Here is a 14167-nt window from a genome sequence, read left to right as displayed (position 1 = left end):
ACACTTGGACTCACCTAGGAAAAAAAGGGTAAATGACATTTACCTTTCCTCTTGGTTAATCAAATGACCTTTGAACCTCCTCTTGACTGGATAACAATAGTCACAACACCCCTTTTTCTTATTCCGCAAAAGTGACAAATCCCTCCTTTATCTTAACTTTGTTAGTTAAGCACAGTACTTTTGCAATTACATATTTTTCTAAAACCCCAAGTACGTTTTACTAAAAATATATTTTAGTGTAAACCCAAAATACCTTCAATTACCTAAATCTAAAACCCTGATTAGCCTAAGTTAATTTAATTGATAGAATTTTTCTTGATGGAGATTCATTTTCAAATCAGAAGTGACATACATAGGTAGGTACTTTAGGGTTTGACAATTAAGTTAAGCGAGGGTAATTTATAGTTTTAAGTACTAAAATAATTGATAGTAATTTGGGGTTTGTATATGTATATTTGTTTTAATAAATAGAGGACATGCAATAGTGAAGACCATGCACTCCCTATTATGCAATGTTTGAACTTTGAGTTCGCCCTATACCAGCATTATCTATGTGAGCTACCAGCAAAACACTAGAACATAGAGGCTACAAGCCACTTGAGACTTGAGAGTGAATTTGGGACCACTAGACAACCATCCCGATAGTATAGTAATATCTCGAAGTCAAGGATAATTAAAAGGTACAATTTAAAGTGAGGATGTAACTGCCATTATCCAACTAACAAGGAAAACAAGTGTAATTTAATCAACCAAGAGGGGAGGTAAGTGTAAAAAGAATTAAGAAGAAGGAGAAAAGAAGAAAAAGGGGAGGAGGACCTGAATCGCCAATTTCCGACTGCCAGAGATTCTAGCAGCGGCTATTTCCGTGGCAGAAGTATTCCAATGCTAATTAGTGGAGAAAACTTAAGATGAGCAGCGAGACGAAACAGAAAGAGATAGAGACAGAGACAGATACAGGAACAGAAACGGAAGAGCAGAATTCTAGCATGGCTGCTGCTTCCGCCATGGATGGTGCAGTGGTCACAAACCTGCGTTCGGTGTTCCACCGAGTTCAACAAGCAGCCGAGAAATCAGGCCGAAAGCCTGATCAGATCAGGATTGTAGCCGTCAGCAAGACCAAGCCTGTCTCTCTCATCCGTCAAGTTTACGACGCTGGTCATCGCTGCTTCGGCGAAAACTATGTCCAGGAAATCATCGAGAAAGCGCCCCAGGTTCGCACTTTCTTCAATCCTATATTCTCTTCCGTAGACCTTAACTGTTAAATGTTAAGCTTCGAATTGAATTTCAACCGCGACTCGCTTGCAGCAGTAATTTCACGAAAACTACGCTATTCTTCAATTGTATACTTACTGTTGTAGTAGGCCAAGAAAAAAGCTTGATTGTTGAGAAATTATTATTTTTGCAGCTTCCGGAGGATATCGATTGGCATTTCATTGGGCACTTGCAAAGCAACAAAGTTAAATTGCTTCTCTGTAAGCTCTCTTTTCATTATCTTCTCTACCTCCTTTTCGAGGCTCCGGAATTATTTGCTAGCGACTGGATTAGATCATTTCCTTTTTTTGCACCCAATTCTCTCAGTAGTTGAATCCTAGGTCTATCTGTTTGTATCATACATTGTAATTTATATTCATGTCTATTTAGGTTCATTTAATTATTTTGCTATTCTTTTGGAGTTTCATTTCGAGCAGATGCTTCTGGCTCTTTTTTTAAGTTTTGTTTGAGGAAATATATTGGTGAGTTTTAATCGCTTCCTTGTTTACCGTTCTGCAGCATCTGTCCCAAGTCTGGCCATGGTTGAAACTGTAGATGATGAGAAGGTATACATCTGATGCACATTGCCAGCATTAATCTCATGGGTGTCAATTTAGTTTCTTTTCTCTTTTCTTGTGTGGGGAAATTTTACAACATGGCTTACTAGTTCATTTTGAGATGACACATTTCCATTATTGTTATTGAAATCCTATCTAAAATTATCATTCGTTAATCACTGCTGTTGGTCATGCCCATGCCAAAGGCTTAAAAGGTTAACAGAGAAGATCTTGTACAATGTGCATTGGATGCAAAAGCTGATTCTAGGGTTATTTTTTGGTGCATTGGGTGAGGAGAAGCAACTTCAGCATATCCAGCATGTTCTATAGCATAAATGCCAACGCCATGAAATAATGTGTAGAACCAGATGAACAGAAAATTTTTATTTAAAGACACATAATTTGATCAGTCAGGCTTCTAATAAATTGAACCATTCTCAAATTTAGTTCAATCTCCACAGTTGGAGCTAAATAAGTAACTTCTTTTATTTAAAGACCAACGCCTGATGAATGTGACTGTCTCTGCATAAAATTTTATAGAAGCTACAGTCCAACAATTAGTTGAAACGTATAGTATTTTGGTGGTAAGCTTTTGGAAACGAGCTATTGTCCTATGTTACTATTTTCACGTACTATTTTAGGTTCACCAAGTGTCAATCAAATTTTATAGAAGCATCACTGTCCAACAACCAGGTAAAACATTCTTTTTTTCTGTGAAAGCTTTAGAATGCAACTTACTGTCCCATGTTAGCATTTGCTGTTTCATTTTCATTCAAGGCTTTTAGGTTCATTTAACAGGTCTATTAAACTCTGGCCCTATTGGCCTCTCAGTTCGAATTAAGAATCCTATAAAATGGTATAATGTGTCTATTTCTTACAAAATTTAAATCTGAGGAATCTATTAGCCTTCAGTTTGAAAGCTTTCTTCACAAATTTTTCCATGGAAGAGAGTTCTCTTTATTAGGATAAAAACCAGACTCTTTCTTTCTCCATCTGTTACATAAAAAGTAAGATCTCTGGTATTCTCTTTTGTCACTTTGTTTGGTATAGTGGTCGTATGTATTTTCCAATCACCTTAATGTACTGGCATCAGGTAACAGTATACATCGTTTCTTGTCAAAATGCATATTGATTATTGTGGAAATGTTGCTCTGCATATTATAATCATTAATGGTATTGTAATACTTCTCAAGGAAATCCACAACATCTAACTGGGAAACTGAAATAGGAAAATCTTTGGATTTCTTAATCAGCATTGGTTTTCCATTCTGTTCCATTATGAGCCACCTTTTTTCTGGGATGAAAAGCATGAGCTACTTTTAATAATTGTTTTTGACTTTCATATTTAATGCACAAAGTTCATTGTTTTCAAATAGAAGAAAAGGAAGTCAGAAAGAAAACAAATCAAGTCCATTACATACCCCTGAATCTTCTCTCTCATTCAGTATCAGATGTGTTGATCACTTAAATGTGTTACTATGGTTCCTTTCCTTCACAGATTGCAAATTTTCTTAATCGGGGAGTTGCAAACATCGGGAGGAAGCCTCTTAAGGTTATGGTCCAAGTTAATTCCAGTGGAGAAGAATGTAAGTAGATGGAAACCATAATCCAATGCTTTGATAGTCCACTTAGCTGTCATGTTGGGCTTAAGAATGATTTTAGCTCCCAAATACCAGCTTGACAATAGTGCACTCTCACGGCTAAACACACCCACACTTCACTTAGCATTCACCACACACACACACCCACACACCCCCAAAACAGAGCAACAGCAGAGTTAGATCAGAAAGAATAACTTCAATATCATTTAAGCAATAATAGAGCAGCAACTACACAATTGTTCAGGAATAAGAGTTCATTATTCCAGCAACAAGACTCTTCTCCTACAACCTACCCGAGAGCATCAGCTCTTCTCTGCAAGTCTACCTTGCAAAAACCCTTACAATATTCAGCCTCCCCTCTCTTTCTTCTCTCCCCCAATATAACAGTTTCCTCTCCTAACAAATTCTCCCTTCTCTCCAATCCTCGTGGCCATAACTGTCCCACATTCTCTGCCCCAACTCTGGTCTGCTCTCCTTTGCATGGGTGTGACTGTCCCCCGATCAACAAGTGCCACTTGCCCCTTTTGGTTGCTAAATGTTCGTGTGTGAGTGATCCCCTTCTTCCCCTCTTATTACTTGAGAGTATACACCCGCAGTACACCTGCCTTTATGAAGGGCAAGGTTTATTTAATAAAATAAAAAAGAAAAGAAAAAAAGAAGAAGATGATATTGTCCTATTCCCTCTTGCGTATATCTGGCTTCTCAGTCGTTACGCTTAAAATATAGTGGAATGGAGGCACCGGATAATGTAAACAACGGATCTAGGGTAAAGCTGTAATTTCCCTTGAATGTGGCTCCCCAGGAAATTCCAGCAAAGGTAGAGGGGTTTTTAGGGTTTCGTCTACAATCCTTGCCTGTTGTATATGAGATTCAGACCTGGATTCTTTGAAGATTGAACTTCAGATTTGAATATTGAATCCAAACTCAGAATTAGGGTTTAGAGTGGGTTCAACCAGTGTGGTTTTTGGACTCTGTCTTGCTGGTTCTGTTGGTTCTGAACTAGTTTTCAGAGTTTTAGAAGAGTTAAGGGGGACCGGGTAATCTGGTTTAGGGTTTTCTGGAGTTCTAAAAAATTCTGCAAAATTCCAAGGTTGAAGAAGACTTGCAGAAATTTTCAGTTTAGGGAAAAATAGGTTGAATGGGACAAACAGCTTGGGTATTGTTTTCTAGGGTTTGGTGCGATCACAGGGGAGGAGAAAAGGGTCAAGAGGGCTGGGGAGGTGGGTTTAACCAAGGGAAGGTGCTGCTGCAATTGCAGAAACAGGGGAGAAGGGGTGAGGCTTATGACTGCTAGGGGAAGGGGTAGGATGTGCTGAACTATAAGGGAAGGAGGAGGGAGTAATTGCAATGGGGTTGGGGGTGTTTCTAGAGCTGGACAAGAGGAAGGGGCAGGGAAAGCTACGGTGGAAGGGGGGAGGTCTTCTAGAGTTGCGCAGGGAAGGGAAAAGGGTGGGGGAGGGGCTGTGACTTATGGGGGTTGTTGGGAGCTTGAAGAAGGCTGCTGGACTTGATGACTTACTGCTTCAGTACTTGAAGAAGGGCTGATCGAATGCTGGAAGCAATTAAGTGCTCTCAAAGATAACTGCAGGGAATTAAACACTCAATTTTTCACTCATCAAATTTGAAAATAACTTACATGAAAAAGCTATTTATAGCTTGAAAATGAAGACTCTAACTCAAACTGGGATTGCCTTCTTGATAGGGTCCCATTACATATTGAACTAGACTCTTATCCAAGACTCCCCTGGCCTAAACCCTAAGGTAAGGAATTTTATCTTATCTCAACTAACTAAAGACTCTTTCAAAACCACTTAACATAAAATACTTGAAGCAAATCCTAACCAGACTCAGACTGACTCAAAGAAATTCGGCAATAAATCCTAGATTGAATTCAGAGGTAAATTGAGAGCTAAATTGCCCGAAATACCCCTCATAGAGGGTTCGGCCAGCTTATGGAGGCTTCTTGGATCCATTATGGGGGCTCCACTTAGGGTTTTGGCCAGGGCGGTCTTTGTGTTCACATCACTAGAATTCTGTAGGTTGATTTGAAGGTAGTCAAGTTGATGGTTCATTCTGTTCTTTTCTCTTTTGAATCTGTTTCTTCTGGTTATATCTACATACATGAAGTATCAAAGGCTATAAAGTTGAATTTATTTATTTATCACCAAAGGATCAGGGCATATGAGTCCAGAATCAAAGGAAGCAGGAACAAAAGCCAGCAACTGAGAATCAGTTAAACAAAGAAAAGACAAACCTGATGTGGCTAGAATTCTGGTTGAGTGGGTTAACCATTAACGTGGAAGGAGGGTAACACCTGAAACCTCGAACCAGATCCAAGAGTCAAATTTGAGTGTAGCAGAAGATTACTGAATTAGTAGCTCTCTGAGATTTAGAATTAGTATCCATCACAGATCTCAGAAAAATGGGTTATTCTTTGGTGTGGATCAATTTTCAAGGCCGGGTACAAGAATTTGGGTCACAGATAACAGCTTTCCTGTTGCCGATGACAGTAGTGAGGAACGTGACATTTCCTACAAATGGTTGGCTCCACAGTGTTGCACAATTATATTATAAGAGTTGGTAGCTGTTTTGAAGATGTCCCACAATTATATAAGAACAGCTGGTTGCTGGTTCAATACTGCACAGGTGCGCCTACAATTATATAAGAAGAGTGGCGTTCTCATGCATCCGCTACTAGTCTTAGAAATTAGAAGAAGGCAGCTCTGGTTTGGGATCTTGCCTTTAGCTTTGATATTGATGCAAAGCAAAAATACCTGGAGATTGAAGAAAAGATACCAGTATACACTCCAAAGAAAAGAGAGAAGAGACTGCTAGGGACCTAGTCATATCAATTCAGATAACTAAAGTATGCAATAGTTACATTTGAGCCATGTCCCAGTAACCATGCACACTAGGCAATCTATACGGTCCATTGACTGATTTTCTCAATTTATAATTCTATTATTTCTTTGACTATCCGCTGATCAGTGTAAGCAACTGTTCCCAGCATTTTCTTTCATCCATTCAAGTTTTGTTCACTAAAGAAAGCAGTTAAAAATGTTCAACTGATAACATTGATGCCATTGGCCATTACTGAGTTGGCTGACTGATTGACCATTCATACGTTGTCACATAGAGAGTATTGCTTCAAGGTCATGTGTCTCTTATTACTTGAAAAACAAAAAAGAGGTCACGTGTCTCTAAAAATCTGCACCAAAACCCCAATGTAGATAGGAAGCTCCTTTTCAAGTAAAATATTTATATTGTTTGTTGGCTTGCATAGAGTTGTTTGATTTGTTTTTCCCACATGATTTCACTGCAGCAAAATCTGGAGTTGAACCATCAGGTTGCCTAGAACTTGTAAAGCATATTAAGTTTGGATGCCCGAACCTTGAATTTTCCGGACTAATGACAATAGGGATGCCGGATTACACATCAACACCAGAGAATTTCAAAGTGATGATTCTGGAACTCGTCTCTGTTGCTTAATTCACTTCTCATATTATGTTGCCATGTTTGTTCTGATACCTTGTATTTATTTGGTCGAGTTAGACAATGTTAAACTGTAGGCTTGAGGTTTGCAAAGCACTTGGAATACCAGAGGAGAACTGTGACCTCTCAATGGGGATGTCTGGTGACTTTGAGCAAGCGGTAAGGATTGTATAATTGCAGCTTAAAAGATTTAGTACAAGGCAACAGCTATGAGAATCATAGTTTTGACTTATATTAGCAGATATCAGAACCCCCAAAATTTAAAACAAATCTATGGACACAAAACAGGAAAACAGATTTCTGCTATTCCCTGAAAACCATTTTACACCTAGAAATTCTTTCTAATTGTTTTTGTGGCAAACTGGAGCAGCAGCCAGAAGATTGACTTCTGACTAAGTAATTGGATTTGTGGATTTTTACAGATTGAAATGGGCAGTACCAATGTGAGAATTGGTTCAACCATATTCGGAGCTAGGGAGTATACCAAGAAAGAAGCAAACTAGCAACTTCCAATTTGATGGTGTTGTTCCTAAGGACAGGTGGCTCTGGTAAGCCTTTAATTTGAAAGTGTATCTTTTTAAGTAGCAGTTTGTCGACATCATTTGTACGCTTCTCTTGGGGAATGCTGGAGGAGAGACAATGTCTGTATTTGTTGATTTCGATTAATAATGTTTATGATCTCTCTTTATTTAATTTGTATCTAATGTAATGTAGTATTGTATTTGGTTGATCAAAACAGTAGCCAAATAGGACCTTTCACAGGGAATTAATTTCAGATTTGGACAGAATTCAGATGTGAAAGAGGGCTGAAACGAGAGTGATATGATAATGGCATAACAATACGGATTGAATAGATTTTCAAACATGGGCAGAACTATGATGAAAAAATTGAAAGGACAATATAAAGGAACTAAGAATAAAAACGTAACACCGGGCTTCACACTTGCAAGGTGGATCGATTGGATCGAACACCAACCTACTTGATCAAACACAAGGAGTCTCTATAGAGAAGGAATGCTAACAAAGCAATTTGATTTCAATAGATGAGTTGTGTCTTCACCACTTACATAAGTCTCTTTATATGGTATTCTGAAGAGACATAAATATTAATGGTAACATCCAACCACTAGCTAACACAACCTACTACAAACATTAATGGAAACATCCAATTACTACCCAATACCACTAGTCAAAACAATAATGGAAACATCCAACTACTAAACCCCACCACTAACGAACACCACCTACTAGCTCTTTTGTTGACTTTTCAAAGCTAAACTTGGGTTTAGTTCAAAATAGTGGGCTGATATTCTCCCACTAAAGTAATCCAAGTCCATGAAACCATGGGCTCATTTTATCCCACTACAATAGTCCTAGCCCATGCAAGCCATTGGCTGTTTTGGATCATATCCTTAGGCTTTGATGGGCTTGACCATTGGGCTTTTCTCTTTTTTGTATATGCTGCCAATTCTGCATCAATATCATTGTAATCTTTGTTGATTTCCATGAATAATGTTTATGATTTCTCTTTATTTAATTTGTATCTTTGAAATTTAAGTTTCAGTTTTCTGGCTAGCCTCCAGGTCCCCAGTTGCATTGAACAAAGAATAAACTAGTGAAACTGTACTTTTCCCCCAAAAAAAAAGTTGTGAAATCTTAGATTCTTCCTCTTCTCCTCCCCAGTCCTCCTGACATAAATTTCTGGGCTTCATTGTATAATTTCCCATGCTTTTCTTTGTTACTTGCTGTCAGACAAACATTGGAATTGGTTATTTTACAGTTTTACTGCTTCCCATTTATATAGAAGAAATTGTAGCATTTCTTGAGAATGTTTTCAATCAGGTTCTGGTAAATAGAAGATCTCCAAGTCTGACTTACAAAGCCCAAGGTGTCACGACCCCAGTTTTCACAGGCTTGGTGGGGCCCACATTATGGACATTTAACTAGGGCACGTGATAGTTCCTTCCTTAAATAAACCTGTTTATAACTACTAAACTCAGACTAAACATTCTTTAGAACAAACAAGCAACTTGTCTGATAATTTGACTCATAAACATCTGTATACAGTCTAAAGTCCTGTTATGCTTACATTTGACCTTACAACAGTGTTTAGTAAGGTACATACAGTCTCAAAGAGATATATACATGCACAGTTCAATTAAACCAACAACAGTTGCAACAAAAAGAAAATGGTTTCCATCTTCATCTTTAAAAGTACTGTCAAGTGGCAGCACCCTTGCCCTTATCACATATCCGAGGACCTCTCAACAATTTCAATTGTGAGCTTTGCAGCAACAATATAAACAACCATGTAAGTAAGTCGGCAATTCATCATGTATCAATCATCACATCACAGTCATAAATATCATGTATTCCACTTTCCATTTTTTTTTTACTTTCCTTTTATTTTCCTTTTCCTTTTTCTCTTTTTCATTAAACTAGACCTAAGCGCACACAGAGAGAGCACCATCGCGTCTAAACCACACAAGTGGCATCAGTCTCAACCACACAAGTGGCATCAGTCAAAACCACACAAGTGGCATCAGTCAAAACCACACAAGTGGCATCAATCAAAACCACACAAGTGGCATCAGTCTCAACCACACAAGTGGCATCGTATATCTTTCCACTTTTCCATTTGGGTCATGTACCGACTTCGGCCATTACATTTTCATTTCTTTTTCTTTTACTCTTTTCATCATCAATTCCTTTGCAATACCTGCTCGCCCATTTCTTCTTTTTTTTTTTTTTTTTCCTTTTTTTTTTTCATTCAACACAATTCATGCAATTCAATCATTTAAATATAGCTGATATCATTCAATCTCCTCGAACACGGTTCATAACATTCCATCATTTACATTGAGCATGATAATTTACATTTAACATGCATAAACATTCTTAATTCATGATTCGGTTCAACACACTATCCACTTCCATTTCCCTTCTCTGTCTTGGTGCTTTTGTTCAATCCAGGCATATTCGTCCTTTCCATAATTCATCACCCTTCATAGACTTTTGTTACCTGTGCCTTCGATAAATCCGCCGGTGTTTCTCTGCCGAATACGCGGAAACCACGGGAGGTTTTTTTCTTTTTTTTTTTTTTTTCTTTTTTTTTTTCTCTCCTTTTTTTTTTTTCCTTTTTCTTTCTTTTTTTTTTTCCATCATCGTCTTCCTAGTTTATCTTCTCCACTCTTCCTCTAAGCCCTTTAATGGCTGCCCTCTTCTTGCCCTCCCCATTTTCTTACCTTAATTTCCTCTTCCGAAATCTGAAATCTCCTCTTCTACGTGTTAATTCTTTCTCCTCTAGCTTTAATGGCTTCTTCTCTCTCTTAATCTTCCTTACATTTTCATTTCTTTTTCTTTTTTACTCTTTTCACGTTCTTCAATTCTCTCACCCTTAACTCCTTAACTCATCTTCTATTCTTCCATTCTCTCTCCTTTTCATCCACTTCTTTCTCCTCTAGACGGTCCTCTTCTCTCCTTCCTGAGTCGGTTAGTAGATATAATATATATAATATATATATGTCATATCCATATACATATAGTATATCTTTCATTAAATGACTAATGGGCTTTGTTATGGGCTTGTGGGCCCGCTGTAATATCATATGCAGGGCCCACTTTGAGGTGCTAATATTAGTACCTCTGGGTTCAGAAAACCATGCCGATCATTTCCTTGTTTTCAGTTCAGTCTAATTCCACTGCTGTGGAATCCACGAGCGATGTCTGACCTTGACCCAATATCAATTGGATCCAGCCTCATTTAAACTATCCTTTAACTATACTCAAATCATTTGATTAAACCATAAAATCAATCATCGGATCCTTTAATAATTTTAAAGAGTGACACATTCACACACGATAATAAAATAACAATATAAAAAGATGCGGGGCATCACATCCTCCCCTCCTTAAAATAAATGTTGTCCTCGAAATTTGCGTACCTGATCAATTGAAAAGTTGGGGATATCGAGTCTTTATGTCGGATTCAAGCTCCCATGAGGCTTCTTGACCCGAGTGATTGTTCCATAACACTTTCACTAGTGGTACTGTCCTGTTTCTCAATTTCTTCTCTTCCCGTTGCAGTATTTCAATCGGCTTCTCATCATAGGAAAGATCTTCTTTCAACTCTAATGGTTCATATCGTAACACATGAGCCGGGTCTGCTACATACTTCTTCAACATAGAAACATGAAACACATCATATATGTTGGACAAATCTGGAGGTAGGGCCAGTCTGTATGCTACTGCTCCAATTCTTTCTTTCTAAAATCTCAAATGGTCCTATAAATCTTGGACTTAGCTTCCCCTTTTTGCCAAATCTCACCACCCCCTTCATTGGTGCTATCTTTAGGAAAACTTTATCGCCTACCTCAAATTCCAAGGGCTTCCTCCTCACATCTGCATAACTTTTCTGTCTACTTTGAGCAGTTTTCATTCTCTTTTGTATTACTTTTATTTTCTCACAAGTCTGTTGTACCAGGTCAGGTCCCAATACTTGCTTTTCACCAATTTCACTCCAACATATTGGAGACCTACACTTCCTTCCATACAATGCTTCATAGGGCGCCATCCCGATAGTAGATTGATAGCTGTTGTTATAGGCAAACTCCACTATATATAAGTGATCACCCCAGCTACCCTTGAAGTCAATCACACAAACCCTAAGCATATCTTCCAATATCTGAATAGTCCTTTCAGATTGCCCATCGGTCTGAGGATGAAAACTGCTCAAAGTAGACAGTCTCCAACCTCGGCCGTCCCAAGACCATGTATAGGCATGCCAGCACTTGGTAATGGTCCTTTTAGACTGTTGCAATTATTCATCACCCCGTACCAAATAACTATTCCTTGAACCATCTCATTGGCGTTCCTTCCCCAAAAAAATTGTACCATAATCTGGCTCCATATCACAGGTTAAATTTTTCTGGACTTGTCATTTACTATCTTGTTTCTTTAGTAATTCCATAGAATATTCTTCTGAAAGAAAAAATAAACTGAGTATGGGTGAAGGAACCATCATCAACTATTTTATATTTCTTTCAGCAAATTTGGTCAATTTTTTTATGGGGAAGGAGTTTTGCACCAGGAAGCTAGCTAACAATTGCTTTGTTTTAAACTTTTTATCCCCACAACCACTTGCAGCTCTTCTGGGTTTTGAACATGCATTCATATCCTGGCAGGTACTTTGGCATGGCTCCTGCACCAGCGTTGGCATTACAAGAGAAAATATGCATTGATGGGACCCTGTGATTGTATCAGGACCGGATATGACTAATTATATGTAAAAGAATAAGGGGTCCAGGAATTGCACTCCATCTATCTGAACTAGAAAGGAGAAAACAAAAATGTAGTGTTCTATGTAAGTTTTTTTTAACTCTCTGTTTTTACACATAATATTAGGTAACTTATATTGAAGTGACAAAAAGGGTGTATGCCTGTCAAGGTTGGGATGTGAATTGTATCATGTGGCCTCATGTGTAGGCTTTTGCTAAGAGTATTTTATAAAATTAAGCAGCAAACTGATTTTTTCAACTAAATGGTATATCCTTCTTGAACTTGGTGGTGATTCACAGAAAGAAAATGGCAGATAATCATTGCCTAGAGTATCATAACATGCTAGCTAAGGTAGGGTTGAATATACATAGTATATTTGATTGAAATCATGTTCATATTAGTGACATGATTTCACATCTTACATGATTGATTATTTGATTACATTCATAGCTTGACATGAATTATGTTATCTTTCACTAAACTAGATTTGCTCAACCCAGTGTATACGCATAGCTATAGGCAATACCACTGGACCAACTGTGTCAAAGGAGCTTGAGAAAAGGTTGTAACTTGTAAGTTCTAACTAAATGATCAAGAGTGACTCAGAAAAGGAAGGCAGGCACACGATATTGAATTTTTTTTCTCTTTTCTGTATCTAGTCTCTATTTATTCTTATTTCTCTCTCAAAAATTTTATTTTTAAAAAAAAAATGTCTTTCTCTTCCTTATTGTTTTGAAATGGTCATATTACTCTTTATTTCGACCCTTTAATTGATTAAAGTAAGTAATCTGTGTTTTTTTTTCTTGTTTCTTTCCTCCTTTTTTATATGAAGTCATCAGATAATGTATTTTTTTTTAACTGAAGTTCTATAGAAATAAAGAAATGCATTGAATCATGTTTAATAATTAAAAACGGAGGAAGATTTTTTTTTCTTCTAATCACTACGATGAATTCCTATACAAAAACGAGAGAAAAGGAAGATAATAAAAAATAAAAAAAAAATAAAAAAAGATAAAAAGAAAAATTAACATAATTGGTTTAAAGGGCATCAGAACTAAGGGTAAGTTGTTCATTTAAAAATAGTTAGGGTGAAGGAGTGGCAGTAGTCTTTTTTGGAATCATAGGTGAGAAGCACAAGTTCAACACCCTCCCCCTCCCTTCTCTTATTTTTGGGTAGAAGAAGAGGAAGAGTAAATAGAGTACTAAGTATAAAGGAGAGAGAAAATTCCCCTTTGATATTTTGAGATATTTGATAGATAGATGATTACAGTGAGACGACGTTGGATACATATTTATATAATTTATATAATTGTTTAAACATTTATGGCATAATTTTATAAAATTAGTTTTGTTAGAATAATGATTTAGTGTGTAACTAACAAAAATGGAAGATCCAAAGTAACATTACCTACATATTTTGCAATTGAAATTTTTTTAAACGATATTACTTTTTTTTGGAGATAATGCGTATCATTTTCTCAATATCTAGGGAAGAGATTTCACCCCGTTTAGGCACCATTTATCTACTCAAAACTGAAGTGGAGTGGAAAAAAGAGATTCAAACTCTTGAACTCCTCTTACAAGAAAAAAAAAAAAAACTCTTGATCTCTTATAAAGTATTACTTTTTGTCAAATGAACCTATACCTTGGGGTTGACAATAATTTTTTTGGGGGTTGATAATAATTTTACATATAAAAGAAAAAAGAACATGCAACTTAGGATTGTATTAGAAGATTGTGCTTCCTATATTTTTTTACCACTCATTTAGGAGGAGGTCTATTACTTTTCTTTTTTATAACAAAGATGTCATGTAATAGTGATGACCTTACGCCCCCCGATATGCAATGTTCATAATTTCGAGTTCGACCTACACAAACATTAGCCTTATGAACTACCAGCGCAAGCACTGACCTGTTAGTATGGACCCACTGGATGTTAGTAGTTATCCAACACCTAGATCAAAAAGCACACAACTACCCATGCAAGAA

The 14167-nt window shown here is 37.2% G+C and overlaps 1 protein-coding gene across 2 annotated transcripts; it reads left to right on the top strand.

The window, feature by feature from the left end:
* Positions 1 to 799: 799 nt before the first annotated feature.
* Positions 800 to 12514, top strand: LOC149002773 (uncharacterized). 2 transcript variants are annotated; one of them, XM_089137984.1, is made up of 8 exons: positions 800 to 1211; positions 1406 to 1472; positions 1771 to 1817; positions 3307 to 3394; positions 6732 to 6865; positions 6962 to 7060; positions 7324 to 7449; positions 12047 to 12514. In XM_089137984.1, exons 1-7 carry the CDS (start codon positions 909 to 911, stop codon positions 7402 to 7404), a joined length of 819 nt encoding a protein of 272 aa, XP_088994110.1. In that variant the 5' UTR covers positions 800 to 908; the 3' UTR covers positions 7405 to 7449; positions 12047 to 12514. The 2 variants fall into 2 exon arrangements, with proteins under 2 accessions (XP_088994110.1, XP_088994111.1); XM_089137985.1 differs by having other exon boundaries at positions 12085 to 12512.
* The last annotated feature ends 1653 nt before the right edge of the window (positions 12515 to 14167 follow it).

Source organism: Hakea prostrata, chromosome 10, assembly GCF_041222555.1.
Source record: "Hakea prostrata isolate BN-2017 chromosome 10, UWA_Hpros_2, whole genome shotgun sequence".
Classification (NCBI taxonomy): domain Eukaryota; kingdom Viridiplantae; phylum Streptophyta; class Magnoliopsida; order Proteales; family Proteaceae; genus Hakea; species Hakea prostrata.
This window is presented reverse-complemented; position numbering and strand designations above follow the sequence as displayed.

Coding starts and splice junctions, on each gene's coding strand:
- LOC149002773 (XM_089137984.1), top strand. CDS start 909: ATGAGCAGCGAGACGAAACAGAAAGAGATAGAGACAGAGACAGATACA. Junction 1,212..1,405: donor TCATCGAGAAAGCGCCCCAG/GTTCGCACTTTC, acceptor TTATTTTTGCAG/CTTCCGGAGGATATCGATTG. Junction 7,061..7,323: donor CTGGTGACTTTGAGCAAGCG/GTAAGGATTGTA, acceptor GGATTTTTACAG/ATTGAAATGGGCAGTACCAA.